Source organism: Schistocerca cancellata, chromosome 5 (genome assembly GCF_023864275.1).
Source record: "Schistocerca cancellata isolate TAMUIC-IGC-003103 chromosome 5, iqSchCanc2.1, whole genome shotgun sequence".
Lineage (NCBI taxonomy): Eukaryota > Metazoa > Arthropoda > Insecta > Orthoptera > Acrididae > Schistocerca > Schistocerca cancellata.
Window position 1 is genome coordinate 590,600,470 of NC_064630.1, and position 16,871 is coordinate 590,617,340.

The 16,871-nt window shown below is 42.0% G+C and overlaps 1 protein-coding gene across 1 annotated transcript in view; it reads right to left on the reverse strand.

Annotated features, from left to right (window-relative positions):
* The window catches only part of LOC126187847 (venom serine carboxypeptidase), a 143,074-nt gene that overhangs the window by 58,472 nt on the left and 67,731 nt on the right, over positions 1-16,871 (reverse strand). Inside the window, exon 4 of the mRNA XM_049929158.1 lies at positions 16,255-16,329. Within this exon, the coding sequence (XP_049785115.1) occupies positions 16,255-16,329 (75 nt within the window). The remainder of the gene's footprint in view (positions 1-16,254; positions 16,330-16,871) is intronic.

The window sequence follows — 16,871 nt, forward strand, 5'->3', positions numbered from 1 at the left end:
GATAAATAAATAAAAAATAAATAAGAATCCAAATAGTGTGCATGGTGAAACAGGCACTGAGGTCATGAGTGTCATGTTGTAGAGCATGCTCTGCAACAAGCTATTGCGTGTCACCAGTTTACACCCTTTGCCTATACCCATTCATTCTAATTGATAATTTGATGGTAGTCATGCTGATGTAAAAGGCCGAACAGTGTTTATGTAACAGTAGGTATATGACGTGTGTCATTTCACACATGGCTCTCCCTTTCATAGTATATGTTTTGCCAGTTACAGGGCTGCTGCTATAGTTGGCAGTGGTGGTGGTGGGGGGGGGGGGGGGGGGGGGGGGAAGTGCATATGGCAAGTCTTGCAGCAGGGATGGTCACAGGGGTACGAGCCATAGGGTAGAGAGATGGTTGCAGAAAGAACTTAGGGTCTGACAAGAAACTATGGAGATTGGAAGAGTGACGAATAGCTATTCTAGGTGTGGTGGGCAAGATTTCAAACAGAATGGATCTCATTTCAGGGCATGGTTTTCGGAAGTCATGGCCCTGTCGAAGTAGCTGAGAAATACGTTCCGAACCAGGATAACACTGAGTCACCAGTGGCGTGCTGAAAGTGTTGATCAGAGCTACCAGGATTGGGTGTGATGACCCGGGAAATCTGATTTTGAACTATGTTGGTGGGGTACTTATGTGCAGTGATGGCTACGGTAAGAAAATGTATGTTACTTTTTGTTGCTTCCTGGGCTCCATTTCATTTTCTTTATTTTCCCTGACAAAACTCTCAGTATACTGATTTGCCTGGCTAGTTGTTTTAATATGTTTAATTCTTTACATATGTATTGTCTGTCTAACAGCAAGTGAATAAATCAACATACTATGGCAGTAAAAAAAGCCTATTTTATATTGCACTGGGTGACAGAATTTGCATGAATAATATCACTGGTGAACATAGGTTTTCCATAAATGTTGAAAATAAATCTATTATTAGTTGTATTGATTGTCAGGTCCAGATTATTAGTAGAGTTATTCTCTATTTCAGTGATAAAAATTTTGGGATGCATAGGATAGAGCTCCTGTGCAAAGGCATTAGGATCATTTGTGCTACCTTTAACTTCACAAGAAAAAGTCTACATACTATTTAATACAAGTGACCAGATCAAAGTTTACTTCATCACTGAAATAAAGAAAAACAGCCATCTGGTTCTGACATCCAGTAAAACTAACAATAGACATACATTCTGCATTTACGGTGTTGAAATGACATCCATAATAAGAATTATGCACACATGATGCAAGTGAACAAATGAGATTTATTTGACACTGTTTTATACATTAAATACATAGCCAGATCACGAACATGTCTGACCAACATAGAAGTCCACGGAGCACTAAACTTTAGTTATGAATGTCACAGATATGACAGTTATACAGCTAGAATAATCATGCCACCTACATGCACTGATAATATTATTCAAGCCAAATTCTGTCACCTGTTGTGGTATAAAAGAGCCTATTTTATTTCCATGATACACCAACTTATTCATTTGTTATTAGACAGGCATAAACTATGTAAAGAATTAAACATATTAAACAGAAGACCAACCGCTGGTCCATGTCATGGGAGGCAGGTAACACTGCCAACCAGGGGATTACCAACTGGGGCGAAGTACAGTGAGGATCAATACGGTAGCTGTCATGCCCTGTAGACACTTCAAAAATTGATGGCTATGGGGCTCTGGTGAAGTTGTGATAGGCATAGCTACCCAACAGTGGATCAACAACCAGCTTTCAACAAGGGAACTAGCCTCAGAAAGGATGGATATAAAAGACAATGACCCAGAAAAGCAAATGGACTACCAATTGGAACTCTGAACATTGGAACACTGACAGGAAAGGTGGAGGGGAGAGTTGATACAGTGGAAAGGGGAAAGCTAGATATTTTAGGCATGGGAGACACAAGACAGAAAGCAGAAGGCAGTAGGAAAACTGAGGAAAGATTACAGATCATATAAGAATGGAAATAAAGAAGGAAGACAAAAGGGAGAGGGAGTTGTTGTGAGGTATGGTCTAAAAGAACAGGTACATGAAAAGTGAGGATAATGAAGATCGCAATAATGAGAAAGGAAGGAAGTGTTGAGGTGGTTCAGGTGTGTGCCCCTCAAGTGGGCTGTACATCTCAAGAGAAGGAGGACTTTGAGGAAGAACTACAAAAGCAGTTAAATGGATGAATGATAGTAGTCATGGGAGACTCAAATGAACATGTAGGAAGTTAAAGTCAAGAGTATGAAAATGTACTGGGAGCAGGAGGAGGGGGAAGTAGAAATGAAGGAGGACAGAGATTGCTGGAATTCTGTTGGAGGAATGGTTTAGGAGGGTAGGTAACTCATAGTTTGGAACAAAGAACCACAAAGTAATGTGGTACAGCAGGAATCTAGTGCAGAAATGTTTGATGGATTACACACACTATAAATGGGAAACAAAGAGGACTGTAATGGCTATAAAGGTGCTACCATCTGAGGCATCTGATATTGACCACTGGCTACTGGTAATGAGCATGAGAATCGTGAAGGAATGGAGAAAGACAGAACAAGTAATGTAGAATTAGAGTACAGAAACTGAAGGAAACGGAAGTCAAGGAAGAATATCAGGAGATTATAAGGGAAAGGTGATCAGAAGCTGAACCACAAACAGGAGAAGAGGAATGGGAACAATTTAAAAGTGCTATGGTAGAAGCTGCAGTAGCTGTATGCAGAGGGACAAGTGGCAGAAAATGGTGGAAGAAGACACCATGGTAGAATGAAAGAGTCAAGGGGATAGTGGGAAGGAAAAACTAGACATTCTGACTGTTGTTCTGAGAGATGACCAAATTAGCAAGACAAGAATACAGTGGAACTTCGATTTTACGTTCTCCAATATTTTGTTTCTTACAATTTTACACCATAAATTTGTAGCCCCTGTGAAAAACCCATAAGATCAATGTTAAAAATTCCCTGATTTTACGTTTCTTCCTAGTAAGGTTCACCCCGATTCTAACAAGAGAACCTCCCCATCGCACCCCCCTCAGATTTAGTTATAAGTTGGCACAGTCGATAGGCCTTGAAAAACTGAACACAGATCAATCGAGAAAACAGGAAGAAGTTGTGTGGAACTATGAAAAAATAAGCTAAATATACAAACTGAGTAGTCCATTCTCAGCATAGGCAACATCCAGGGTAATGTGAGAACAGGAGCGCCGTGGTCACGTGGTTAGCGTGAGCAGCTGCGGAACAAGAGGTCCTCGGTTCAAGTCTTCCCTCGAGTGAAATTTTACTTTCTTTATTTTCGCTAAGTTATGATCTGTCCATTTGTTCATTGACGTCTCTGTTCACTGTAATAAGTTTAGTGTCTGTGTTTTGCGACCACACCACAAAACCGTGCGATTCCTAGACAGGAAAACATGTCTGATATATTCCATACGACACTGGTGACGGCATGTGCGTCACATGACAGGAATATGTTGTCGACCCACCGGGTAAAAAGATTCTTCCACCTTGCCCAATTTAGGTTTTCTTGTGGATGTGATAATCACTCCCAAAAAAGTGATGAAAACATAAGAGTGTGTCACAAACTGCAACAAATGAATGCAACAGTTTCACAGTCTCACAGTTTTCCCTGTGCTCTGTCAAAACATATGTTTTTAACATTTTCAAATTTTTCCGTGTGTAGACCGTCAAATCCTGCATATGTCCAAGCAAATCTGAACATGTCCTGGAGTTTTGGAGAGCGAAGCTGCTTATGTGTGAGTGCCTGAACTTTGATAATTGACACACGATCACATAAACAATACTGCTCCGTGTACCTGTGCAGCTTCGCAAAATAATTGTCTGAAAATAAAAAATTAAACTTTACACTCGAGGAAGGACTTGAACCAAGGACCTCTCTTTCCGCAGCTGCTCACGCTAACCACGGGACCACGGCGATCCTGAGCTCACAGTCTCCTTGATGTTGCCTATGTTGGGCATGGACTACTCAGTTTGTATATTTTGCTTACTTTTTCATAGTTCCACACAACTTCTTCCTGTTTTCTCTATTGATCTGTGTTTAGTTTTTCAAGGCCTATCCACTATGCTAACTTATAACTAAATCTGAGGGGGGGGGGGGGGGGGCGGGGGAGGTTTCCTTGTAAGTTCTTACACAATGTCTCGCTTGACTTCATCCTGTTTTCTTCCTATTGACATTTGATGTGACTGAACAAGTTATAAGTGGCACAAAAGATAGATGGTTTGCACCGCAGGTGGTGGCAGAATTAAGGGAATATTTTATACCACTCTGGAGATGGGAGATGAGAGGAAATGCTGACATAATCCACAATCGGTGTGGCCAACACAACTTGCAACATTTAGCTTCACCACACAATTACGATACAACTACTGCTAGGTTGCAGCAGCAATTGATAAACAGGACAGTCAAAGTGAAGTGTTCCAGACGAAGCCAATACATGACGAAGGGGCTGAGCCACCACCTTTCCCTGTGCCACTTATAACTGAATCATCCTTTTGCACGTATTTCCAATGTACTGTATTCAGCAACAAAACCAACTGTCAACCTTTTAAATTCAGTCACTGAGTCTGGAAGAATATCCTCAGTCATAACTGAGGAAATGTTGCCTATTTCTGGTTGGTGACTTGTTAAGTCATCTGATAGCCAGCACAACTAACACACCACACTGACGTGTAAAGTGAGCTCGCCTACTGGATGTGTAGAGAGGGAAGTGGCCCTTCAACGATGTGAGTGCAGGTAGGGGTGAAAGCATTTTTTGGAGTGCTGAAAATATACTTTTCATGCGAATAATGTACTGTGACAGAGATGTCCTACAGAAATAGAACAAGGGTTTTGAAAGAGCACATTTTAAAGACTTTCATGTTCAAATCTGACATACATTTGCAACAACTACATACATTACTCACATATATACTTTGCACCACAGACGGTAGATCACAAAGATTGGCAGCAGTGTCAAAGGGCAAGAAGCGAAACTGTTATCACCCTTGCTTTCTTTCAAATTTACATTTTATACAATGTACAGACATCCAGTCAGCCAACTTCTAATTGGGGAGGTAAACTCATTTTTTTTTCCATGTCTGTTTCTCTCATCAAGCCCAAAATAACACTTTAATGGTGGCGAGTATATGAAGTGCGGCTTGTAAGAAAAGCATTAAACAGTAACAGCAATGGTAACAAAGTTTGTCATTAAGCAAATGTCCACATTTATGCTTATGGTTTAACCACATAGCTTTTGGTTTGATTCAACATTTCCATCAATTTTTGCTTTTTACTGGGTGAGCACAAAGGATGATCTCTCAGAAATGTGTTTTTTGAACATATAATTTGTGGTCGTAGCATGTCGAACAATAGCTAGAGAACCTGTACCCAGACAACGATTTCAATTTTCTTATAAGAATTTACTTGCTGTTACACAGCTGTGATTTCTTAAGAACTGATGAAATTGATTACCACAAATTATTATATAAATATTGTATTGTACATTTAATTTCCTTCACTTAGACAGATTTTATACAAAGTACTGGAGAGGATTGTGATTTTTAATCATATATGCTAATTACATGTGTTTTTGCTTGTACTGTGAGGATCTTAAATTTTTCTTGATTCTATATTTTCCTCGATTTGTGTTTTTTAAGTCCGGATTGTGCGAAAACGTAAAATATGGGTTTCACTGTATAAAGAACAGAGGCAAATAAGACAGTGGCTGAGGAGAGAAGAAAGTGGATGGAAGAGTGGACAAAGATGGAGGAAGATAGTGCAGGCAGCAAGAAAGTGCTAGGTCAAATGGTCAAAAATAGGAGGAGAGATTTGTGAGCGGGAGCACCAATGATAGAAATGTGAATGAGGCTAATAACAGACAGACACTGAAGATAATGTGGAAGGAGAACTTTAAGCATTTGGTAAATCCAAATGGACTTGGACATCAGGATAATATAGTAAAGGAGGTGGAAGTAAACTCTAGGGGGAGAGGGGACCTGATATAGAAAATAATGGAAACGGCACTGGACAAAACGAAAGGAGGAAAGGCACCAGGTATACAGGAAATAAGTGTCGAAATGGTGAAGGCAGCAGGGGAGGCTGGAAAACAGAGACTGTATCATGTCATCGTAACTGTCGTCTGCTTCACATCTGCTGTGCAGCAAGCTACGCAAATTTAAGTATTGACTGTGTTTTTCTTACTTGTCACTTCTTTTTCCATGTGTTTTTGCATTTAGGAAGTTCTAATTTTTTAGTACTAGTAATAGTGTTCCATAGATTTCGTTTTTGTTTTGAATACAGTCCAGAGACATGTAGTGCTTATTTTCATTGTTTCCAACAAGAAGTGTCTAGCAACCACAGTTTAGTCAGCTATCAGCCGCCTTCAGTGAATTAGCAGTCTAGTTAAAAGTTGATTAACTCTCTACAGTAAATTGTTTATTTCTTAGGATGGATAGGATGTGTGACTGCTGTGTACAGATGCAGGAGGAGCTGGCCACTGTTCGCGAACAGCTGAACGTGCTGATGGCCGCGGTCAGCCGTCTTCAGGCTGCTGCCTCTGAGTGTAGCAGCAGTGGGGAGTCTGGTGTATCGCATGGTACACCCCAAGTGTTACATGCTTCATCCACGGTCCCTGCTGTCAAGACATCTTCACAGGTACCAGGTGTGGTTGGGCCACCCTCTCCCCAAGGGGAGTGGCGGGTTCAGCGGCGTTCGCGTTGCACAAGGCGGAGGATCAATGTGGAGGCTGGCCGTGTGGCATTGCACGCTCTACCTGTGCGTGGACATGTGGCCGCTCCTTCAGCAAGGTCCGAGCAGGCACACGGGGGGAGGAGTTTATTAGTGATTGGGAGCCCCACTGTTACGCGGGTGATGGAGCTGCTTAGGGAAATAGCGGAAAGGTCAGGGAAGGAGGCCAGTGTTCACTCTGTCTGCTTGCCAGGGGGTCTCATCCGAGATGTGGAGGAGAACCTGCTGGCAGCGATAGAGAGCACTGGGCGCACCCAACTGCAAATTGTTACTCATGTCGGCACCAATGACTGCTGCCGTCTGGGTTCAGAGATATTCCTCAGTTCGTAAAGGTGACTGGTGGAGTTGGTGAAGGCCTCGCTCGCGGGGTGGAATCTGAGCTAACTATTTGTAGTATCGTTCCCAAAACCAATCGTCATCCTCTGGTTTCGAGCCGAGTGGAAGGCTTAAACCAGAGGCTCAGATGATTCTGCAGAGATCTGGGGTGCAAATTTCTCGAATTCCACTATCGGGTGGAGAAATGTAGGGTACCCTGAATAGGTCAGGCGTGCACTATACGCAGGAAGTGGCTACAAAAGTAGCGGAGTACGTGTGGAGAGCACATGTGGGATTTTTAGGTTAGAGAATTCCCTCCCTAGGCCTGACAAGATGCCTCCTGAGATGCGACAAGGTAGTAGTAGGCAAAAAGCAACAGGGAATAACAATATTAATGTGGTAATATTAAACTGCAGGAGCGTCTATAGAAAGGTCCCAGAACTGCTCTCATTAATAAATGGTCACAATGCCCACACAGTACTAGGGACGGAAAATTGGCTGAAACCAGATGTAAACAGTAATGAAATTCTAAACTCAGATTGGAACGTATACCGCAGAGACAGGCTGGACAGTGAAGGGGTGAAGGGAGAGGCGTGTTTATAATGATAAAAAGTGCAATAGTATCGAAGGAAATTGACGGAGATCCGAAATGTAAAATAATTTGGGTGAAGGTCACATTTGAAGCAGGCTCAAACATGGTAATTGGATGTCTCTATAGGCTCCCTGGCTCAGCAGCTGTTGTGGCAGAGCACCTGAAGAAAAATTTGGAAAATATTTCGAGTAGATTTCCCGACCATGTTATAGTTCTGGGTGGAGATTTTAATTTACCAGATACAGACTGGGAGACTCAAACATTTATGACGGGTGGCAGGGACAAAGAAACCAGTGAAATTTTTTAAGTGCATTATCTGAAAACTACCTTGAGCAGTTAAGCAGAGAACTGACTCATGGTGATAACATATTAGACCTTCTGGTGACAAACAGACCCGAATTATTTGAAACAGTTAATGCAGAACAGGGAATCAGTGATCATAAAGTGGTTACAACATCGGTGATTTCAGCCATAAATAGAAATATTAAAAAAGGTGGGAAGATTTTTCTGTTTAGCAAAAGTGGCAAAAAGCAGATTTCAGAGTAATTGACGGCTCAACACAAAAGTTTCATCTTGTGTACAGATAGTGTTGAGGATCAGTGGACAAAGTTCAAAACCATCGTACAATACGCGTTAGATCGTAAGAGATGGAAAAGATCCACCGTGGTACAACAACCAAGTTAAAAAACTGCTACGGAATCAAAGGGAACTTCACAGCAAACATAAACATAGCCAAAGCCTTGCAGACAAACAAAAATTACACAAAGTGAAATGCAGTGTGAGGAGGGCTATGCGAGAGGCGTTCAACGAATTTGAAAGTAAAGTTCTATGTACTGACTTGGCAGAAAATCGTAAGAAATTTTGGTCTTATGTCAAAGTGGTAGGTGGATAAAAAGAAAATGTCCAGACACACTGTGACCAAAATGGTACTGAAACAGAGGATGACAGACTAAAGGCCGAAATACTAAATGTCTTTTTCCAAAGCTGTTTCACAGAGGAACACTGCACTGAAGTTCCTTCTCTAGATTGTCACACAGATGACAAAATGGTAGAAATCAAAACAGATGACAAGGGATAGAAAAACAATTAAAATTGCTCAAAAGAGCAAAGGCTGCCACTGGACCTGATGGGATACCAGTTCGATTTTACACAGAGTACACGAAGGAACTTGCCCCCCTTCTTGCAGCGGTGTACCGTAGATCTCTAGAAGAGTGAAGTGTTCCAAAAGGTTGGAGAAGGGCACAGTTCATCCCCTTTTCCAAGAAGTGACGTTGAACAGATGTGCAGAACTATAGACCTATATCTCTAACGTCAATCAGTTGTAGAATTTTGGAACATGTATTATGTTAGAGTATAATGGCTTTTCTGGAAACTAGAAATCTACTCTGTAGGAATCAGCATGGGTTTTGAAAAAGACGGTCGTGTGAAACCCAGCTCGCGCTATTCGTCCATGAGACTCATAGGGCCATAGACACGGGTTCACAGGTAGATGCCGTGTTTCTTGACTTCCACAAGGTGTTTGTTACAGTTCCCCACAGTCGTTTAATGAACAAAGTAAGAGCATATGGACTATCAGACCAATCGTGTGATTGGATTGAAGAGTTCTTAGATAACAGAACGCAGCATGTCATTCTCAATGGAGAGAGGTCTTCCGATGTGGGAGTGATTTTGGGTGTGCAGCAGGGAGTGTCGTGGGACCGTTGCTATTTACAATATATATAAATGACCTTGTCAATAACATCAGAAGTTCACTGAGGCTTTTTGCAGATGATGCTGTAGTATATCGAGAGGTTGCAACAATGGAAAATTGTACTGAAATGCAGGAGGATCTGCAATGAATTGACACATGGCATGGGGAGTGGCAATTGAATCTCAAGGTAGAGAAGTGTAATGTGCTGCAAATACATAGAAAGAAAGATCCTTTATCATTTAGCTACAATATAGCAGGTCAGCAACTGGAAGCAGCAGTTAATTCCATAAATTATCTGGGAGTAAGCATTAGGAGTGATTTAAAATGGAATGACCATATAAAATTACTCGTCAAAGCAGATGCCAGACTGAGATTCATTGGAAGAAACCTAAGTAAATGCAATCCGAAAACAAAGGTAGTAGGTTACAGTACACTTGTTCTCCCACTACTTGAATGCTGTTCACCGGTGTGGGATCTGTACCAGATAGGGTTGACAGAAGAGATAAAGATCCAAAGGAGAGCAGAGCACTTCGTTACAGGATCATTTAGTAATCGCGAAAGCATAACGAAGATGATAGATAAACTCCAGTGGAAGACTCTGCAAGAGAGACGCTCAGTAGCTTTTGCTGAAGTTTCGAGAACATACCTTCACCGAGGATTCGAGCAGTATATTGCTCTCTCCTACATATATCTCGCGCAGAGGCCGTGAGGATAAAATCAAAGAGATTAGAGCCAACACAGAGGCATACCGAAAATCTTTCTTTCCACAAACAATACGAGACTGGAATAGAAGGGAGAACCTATAGAGGTACTCAAAGTACTCTCTGCCACACACCATCAGGTGGCTTGCGGAGTATGGATGTAGATGTAGATGTAATGAGGGTGGTGTGGAATCAGAAGAAGATTCCAGAAGATTGAAAGAGAGCACTAATTGTCCCTATGTTCATGAAAGGAATAGGAAGGATTGAAGAAACTACATGGGAGTCACTCATACCAAACTGTGCCACAGTACATGAAAAGATCCTGGACAACAGAATCTGAACAAAGGTCGAGAACAGAGAGGAACAGAATGGCTTCAGACATTGGAGGTCAACTATAGACTTCGTATCTGATGTGAAGCAGCTCCAGTAGCACCTCCATGGACTTGGGGAAGTCCTTGTGATGGCCTTTCTCGATATAGAGAAGCAATTTTATAGAGAGCACAAGAAAGGACGGGGCAGCACTATACAAGAAAATGGAAAAAGAGGCAACAAACAGAGTGAACGAAATGTACTGTGGAGAAGACAAGATGAAAACAGCAGTGTTCACAGATGGCTTTATGATCTGGGGTAATAAGGAGGGGGAGATTCAGGAACAGCTGGATGCTTGAGAAGAATATGTGAGACAGTATAGGATGAGATTTAATGTAAACAAATGTGAGGTCCTGGTTAAAACTAAAAAGAAAGATAGACCAACGCAGAATGAGGACTGGAGGTGAACTATTGAAGACTGTAGAAAGTGTCAAGTATTTGATAAGTGTGATAGAGGAATGTGGAAGAAATGAGAAAGAGATCAGTGAATGTGCTATACAGCAGAAGCATTTCTGTGAAGTGTTAGGAGCCTGATTTGGAACAAAGACATCGCACGAAACAGCAACAAAGTGATGTATATAAGTTACTAAATCCCAATATTGACCTATGCATCTGAAACATGGATAATGAAGAAAATGTAAGCAGATTACAGGCATGTGAAAGGAAGTTCTTCAAACGTAGGACAGGAGTAACATGAGAGTATGAGGTTGTTGATCTTGTAAGACGCAGCTGGCACATCAAAACGCTTGCCTTGCCACCTGCCTCCACCAGCCATGCCACGTGCCGGCATGCCAGCCCACTTGAATGGTTACAGCGAGCGACACGGCTCCCTGGAGCAGGGAGCGCTCCGTGGCTCACAACAGAGCCAACGAGCTGGAACAGCCTGACCTAGGAGATTAAAGTCAGGTGATTTAGCAGATCAGTCAAGGTGCAGTATGGTGTCCAGTGCTTGTCAAATCAGTAACCTATGCTTACAGCCCTGTGAACACTGCTGGTATCTTAGCTGGGAGTGCCCACAGCATACCTACCATGAATATGTAGAAATAAGGGCCACACTTGGTTACCGAGAATGTTGAAATAGACATCCTTGTTTCCAGTAAACTGAATGAGTGGGTCAAATTGATGTTAAAAAAGTACCACCAGAAAATCACAATCATTTGCAGCCTGTACTACACCCATCAAACACTGCAGGTTAAACAGCTTGGTGGACCATAAGTGCAATTGATGGCCTTCATCATTTGAAAAGCATCAGACGACAATACATGCACACAATTAGCTACTGTCCAGTCTGTGCTTTTGAGCCCATTGAAGACAGGCAGCATTCCATATGGCTGTGAGTAATGGCCTTTTGTGAGGTATCCAACTTAAGATGTGAACTGCATCCAGTTCCCTTCACAGTATTTGCTTAGAGACTGGCTGAGACGGACCTGCAGCCACTGACAGCAACAATTCATATTGGGTTTGAAACTGATTGGCACTGATAAAGCACAATACTTTTTCTCATATCCCTATCAGTTGAAATAATTTTAAAATCACTGTTCTTACAGCATGTTACAAGGCCGTGAGTATTACTCCATTCCTTGTAGGCATACTGGACAGTCCTGTTGCTACACCATGAAATTTTTTAACTATTTCTTTTAAGGGTCATCATGGAGACGTTCATGCACAATAGCTTGTCTCTGCCATTGATTCCAATTGCATGTCAACACACCTTAGCATGTCAGTTCCACACATATCTAATCAGCACATAAACGCTATTTCACTGCCTCTTTGAAGGAAGGTGACTACCATTTTGTCAGGTGAGCTTAAAACAAATGAGTTGTGTCAATTTCCCGCTCATCGTATTACATTATTAACTGCTGTTTTCATTTAATACTTAAAACAAAGCATTAATGTAACTTTACACAGAACACAGTCCAATGTCTGTATACTGCCTCTATCCTGGACTCTAGGTAGGGATGCATATTCTACTTTAGTTTTATTTCCAAGCATAGTCATCAAGCATTTCACAGTTCATCCAAAATTCACTCTTATTATTAACCACAAACACCATTGGGAAGTAAATGTGTAGGCACAGAAGGAAGAATCCCTAGGTCCCTGAAGAGGTATAAGGTGAATATTTGGTTTCATTTACCCATTCTGATATGTGTCACAGTATAAATAGAATCAGCAAGTTTGTAGATCATAACACTGATCATATGAATGTATTTTTTTTTTATTAGTTAAAGGGATCAAACTGTGAGATCATCAATACCTTCATCATATATGCAACAAACCAGGAATAATTCTTGGAGGAAGGATACAAAAGGCAAATCCTGGGAAGGCCAATAATAATCAAGATACAATGAGATAGAGATTAAAGCAAGAAATAGGAGAGGAGTGACAGGGAGTAAGGTGGGTGAGCTGTCTGCCCAGAATGCTGTTGGAGGTTCCCAGGGCATAGTATATGGTGGGAGATGCACCCTCTACAACAAGCTCTATCTTGACCACTGTTACCACAAGAAAATGAGCAGAATAGACAAGATGATAAAATTTTAGGAAAGACAAAACATTTAAAAAAAGCAAATATAAAAGAATAAGAAGAATAAAAAGGTGGGAAGGGTACGAGTCAGGCCAGACCACCCAGCAAGGGCCACCAGGGATCCCCTGGGTCAGACCAGGTGAGGTGTGCCCCTCCAGCCCCTCAAGTGGCCAATGAGGCCAAAATGCCCCACCTCACAGAGATGAGTAGAAATCATCTTCACCGATGAAATGTAAAACCCAGGCAGTTACCCTGGTGTCGTCCACTAGTATCAGAGGTAGCATGTCAAAGTTTAAGATATTATTACAGAGAGGCCAAATTTGGACAGTATAGTAGGATGTGGGCCACCATCAGGCAGGCAGCACACCAGCAGTGAGGTAGGTCCACACATCGGAGGAAGCAGCTGTGGGTCAGCCAAGTGTGGCCAAAATGTAGCTGACACAGTACAATGGATCCCCTGTGACAAGCATGAAGAGAAGACTGCCATGGGGTTGTCGTCTCCTTTATGACCTTCAGTTTGTTTGGGGAGTAGAGGGCAGACCATTCCAAGTTTCAGACTTCCATCAATTGAAGGCGTAGAGTTTCCAAAATTTACATCCTTGCAGTAAACTTTGCCAACTAGTTGGCATGTTCACTTCCTGAGATCATAACATGTCCAGGGGTCCACATAAAGACGACTGGCCATCCCGCTTGATGGAGGTCAGAAAGAAAATACCGGATAGTAGTGACTAATGGGTGACAAGGGTAGTACTACCCTATAGCCCAAAAGCTACTCAGGAAGTCACTGTAGATTAGGAGCATCTTGCTGGTGCAAGAACAAGCTTGGCTAAGGTCCCATTTGATGGTCACCAATTCAGCAGTGAAGACACTGCATTTCATTAGAAAGGGAGCGTCGTTCACTGCACCTTGCATGTGTGTATGCAAAATGGTTCATCCATCGCATGGGGTCAACTGACTCTTTCGGTTCAAAGGATAAATCGAGACAGGTCAAGGTACATGCCATGGGAGCATACCCGAATGTTTCCTGACAAGAGGTGACAGTGGGGACAGTGAGTTCAGAGCAGAGACACTGTAGTTTAACGGCAATTAGGACCCCAGTTCCGAGTCTCTGTTGTGGGAGGTGGAACTCCCAACTAGGAAAAAAAGACAGTAGTTCAGATGCTAAGAGGAGCTGCAAATGTGTATAGCATAACTGAGTAGCTGTTATTGGCACCTGATCCATCATGAAGGAATCCCAGTCTCTGCTATTAGGTTGTTCAGAGGGCTAGTTCAAAAAGCTTCTGTTACAAGTCAGACCACAAAGTAGTGTGTGGGATCCACTGATTGCAATGCTGAGGGCAGTGTCAAACAATGTACCATACTGCCATAATTAAGACAGAACAGGGTCAGGGCTTTGTAAAGCCACAGAAGGATAGAGCAGTGTGCAACACAGCCAATGTTGCTGAGGCAACAATGTGTATTAAGGTATAACCAGCTCCTTCATTTAAGTTGGTGGAAATGTGAAGCCATGTCAATCATGCCAACCAGTCCCAAAAAGTAATAAGTCTCCACCGCATTGAGTAACTGATCATAAAGGTAAGGCTCTGGTCGTGGATGAACAGTACAACATTGACAGAAGTGCACGACAAGAACCTTGGTGGCTGAAAACCAAAACCGTGGGTGAGGGAGTGTGACTGAACCTTTCAAATAGCACCCTGCAGTCAGTGTTCAGCAACACCCACACTAGAGGAACAATAGCACAAGTGAAAATTTTCAACACACAAGGAGGGTGATACTCAAGACCCCACAGCTGTCGAATATTTCTGTTATTTTTTTCTCTCTGAAAGATGATCAGTCTGGTGAGCAGGGAGAATGGTGCTCTCCACCACTGACACAGACAGGGGGAGGGCACAAGGAACACTCACATGCAACTATCATCCACTGTCCTACAGACTGAGCTGACATTGCAATGTGAAGACAGGTGCCCAAATTTCATTCATCTGCAGCACCACATGAGGGGAGGTGGAGGGGGGACATAAGGTTTCACATCACATTGGTATACAGTCTTCTTGACCTTTTCAGCCAATGATTAACCCTCAAAGACCAAGATGAAGGTGCCAGTAGTGACCCTATTGTCCTTTAGTCCCTTATGAACACAACAGACAAAATGTACACCCCCATCACTCCAGGTTGGTGCATAGCTCATCATCACACTGCAATAGTGGGTCATAATGGAAAAAGGATACCTTGAACCATAGTTAGATTATAAGAAGAGTGACAATCACTGGAAAGTCATCCAGTTATCACAAGCAAGCAATGCTTGTGACTGGGAAGTGGATGATGATTTAATCAAAATGGACCCACTCCTCATTTTGGAGAAGGCTGCAACTTCCTCAAACTTGTTCTTTATATTCTCTACAAAGATTAAAGGCTTTGTAGCCAAAACAGGATCTTTGTCTGTCTTTGTGCAAACCATGTTTGGAGGGGGGGGGGGAGGATGGGAAGGGAGTATTTCTCTGTCACTTAGCCCTATAGTCCTCCCAAGGTATAGCCAGGGAAGGAAACATTTTGGGGTCGTGTGTCTCTGCATTGAACGAGCTCTTTCATTCTGAAGAGTGATGAGGCCGTGTGACCACCAGCGGGAGAAAGCTTCATCCAGTTCATATGCAAGTCATCTGCCGTGGTGCCACCCACTCCAAATGAGCACTTTCCCCATGGGTGCTGCTAAGCTTCAGCAATGACTAAAGGGCCAGTAATCAGAGCTCCAGTGCCCCAGTCATGACAGGCACATACTCCTTGGTATGCATGGGGAGTTTCCAGTTCAGGCACCAACATTGTGATCCTTGCATGGTCAGAGGGTTACCACTGTGCTGGTACTTGACAAACAAACAATGGTATGTGTACCAGGCTGGGTGTTGACATACTACCTTATTGGAAAGGAAGGCACAAAGGTGGAAAGACACCACACTGGTTGGTCTTCTGTGCGCGATCCACACTTCTGAAAAATTTGGAAAAATTGTGGAAGTTTGAACCCGACAATGAAGACCATATATTTATTAATGAAAAGATGTACAGAGTGCCAGAAGTGAAATGGAAAACTAGGATTCTAAATCAGGTTCTATGTCCAAGTGGGGCCTGCATCAGGATGACCATCCAATGGAAAGACAGAGGGGGAAAGGGATAGTGGACATATAGGCTTGCGGCACAGAAAGGGAAGTAGCACTGTGAAGAGTGGGGCCCTGCAATAGGCAAGCAAGCACTCACAAAAGTATTGTGTGTGTGGAAGGAAGCATAATAGCATACTGCAAAACAGAAGGCTTATTACTACTTACCTTTGAAATTAATTTGTAGTTTTGCAGTTGGATTCTGAGTGTGAATTGTATACGATACAGCAGGGACATACTTCCCTGAAAATAGATAAGAAACTATAAATAAAAACACAGACTAATTTCTAAGAAGAGATGATTAAGAAGAACACAAAAGACATAACAGAGTATCACATTTACACTAACATGATTTTTATATGAAATGACACTTCAAGATTTTTCCATCAAAGAAAACATTCATATGGCATAGAATGTACATTTTAGTGATACAATAAAATGTTATATTTCATTTTTATTCTGCAGCTGTGACATGGGAGTACAACAACAAATATATTTTGAAAGGGATTTTTGCTTGAATGTAATTGTCTATATGTTTTCCTTGTGTTGTTTGCTTATACGAGTCAGTACTACGAAGTATATACTATAACAATGAAAAACTTGGAACTGCAAATACACAGTTACAGGAATTATAACCCATATATGTATCAAATATGTCACACTATTACCCTCCAGATTTCAGATTTATCTGTTCTAGATTAAAACATTGTGATTAAAAATATGCCATTACTGCATTCTGCAACTATATAGTTTTCTATAAATGCCATCTTAGTAGGCCATATAAA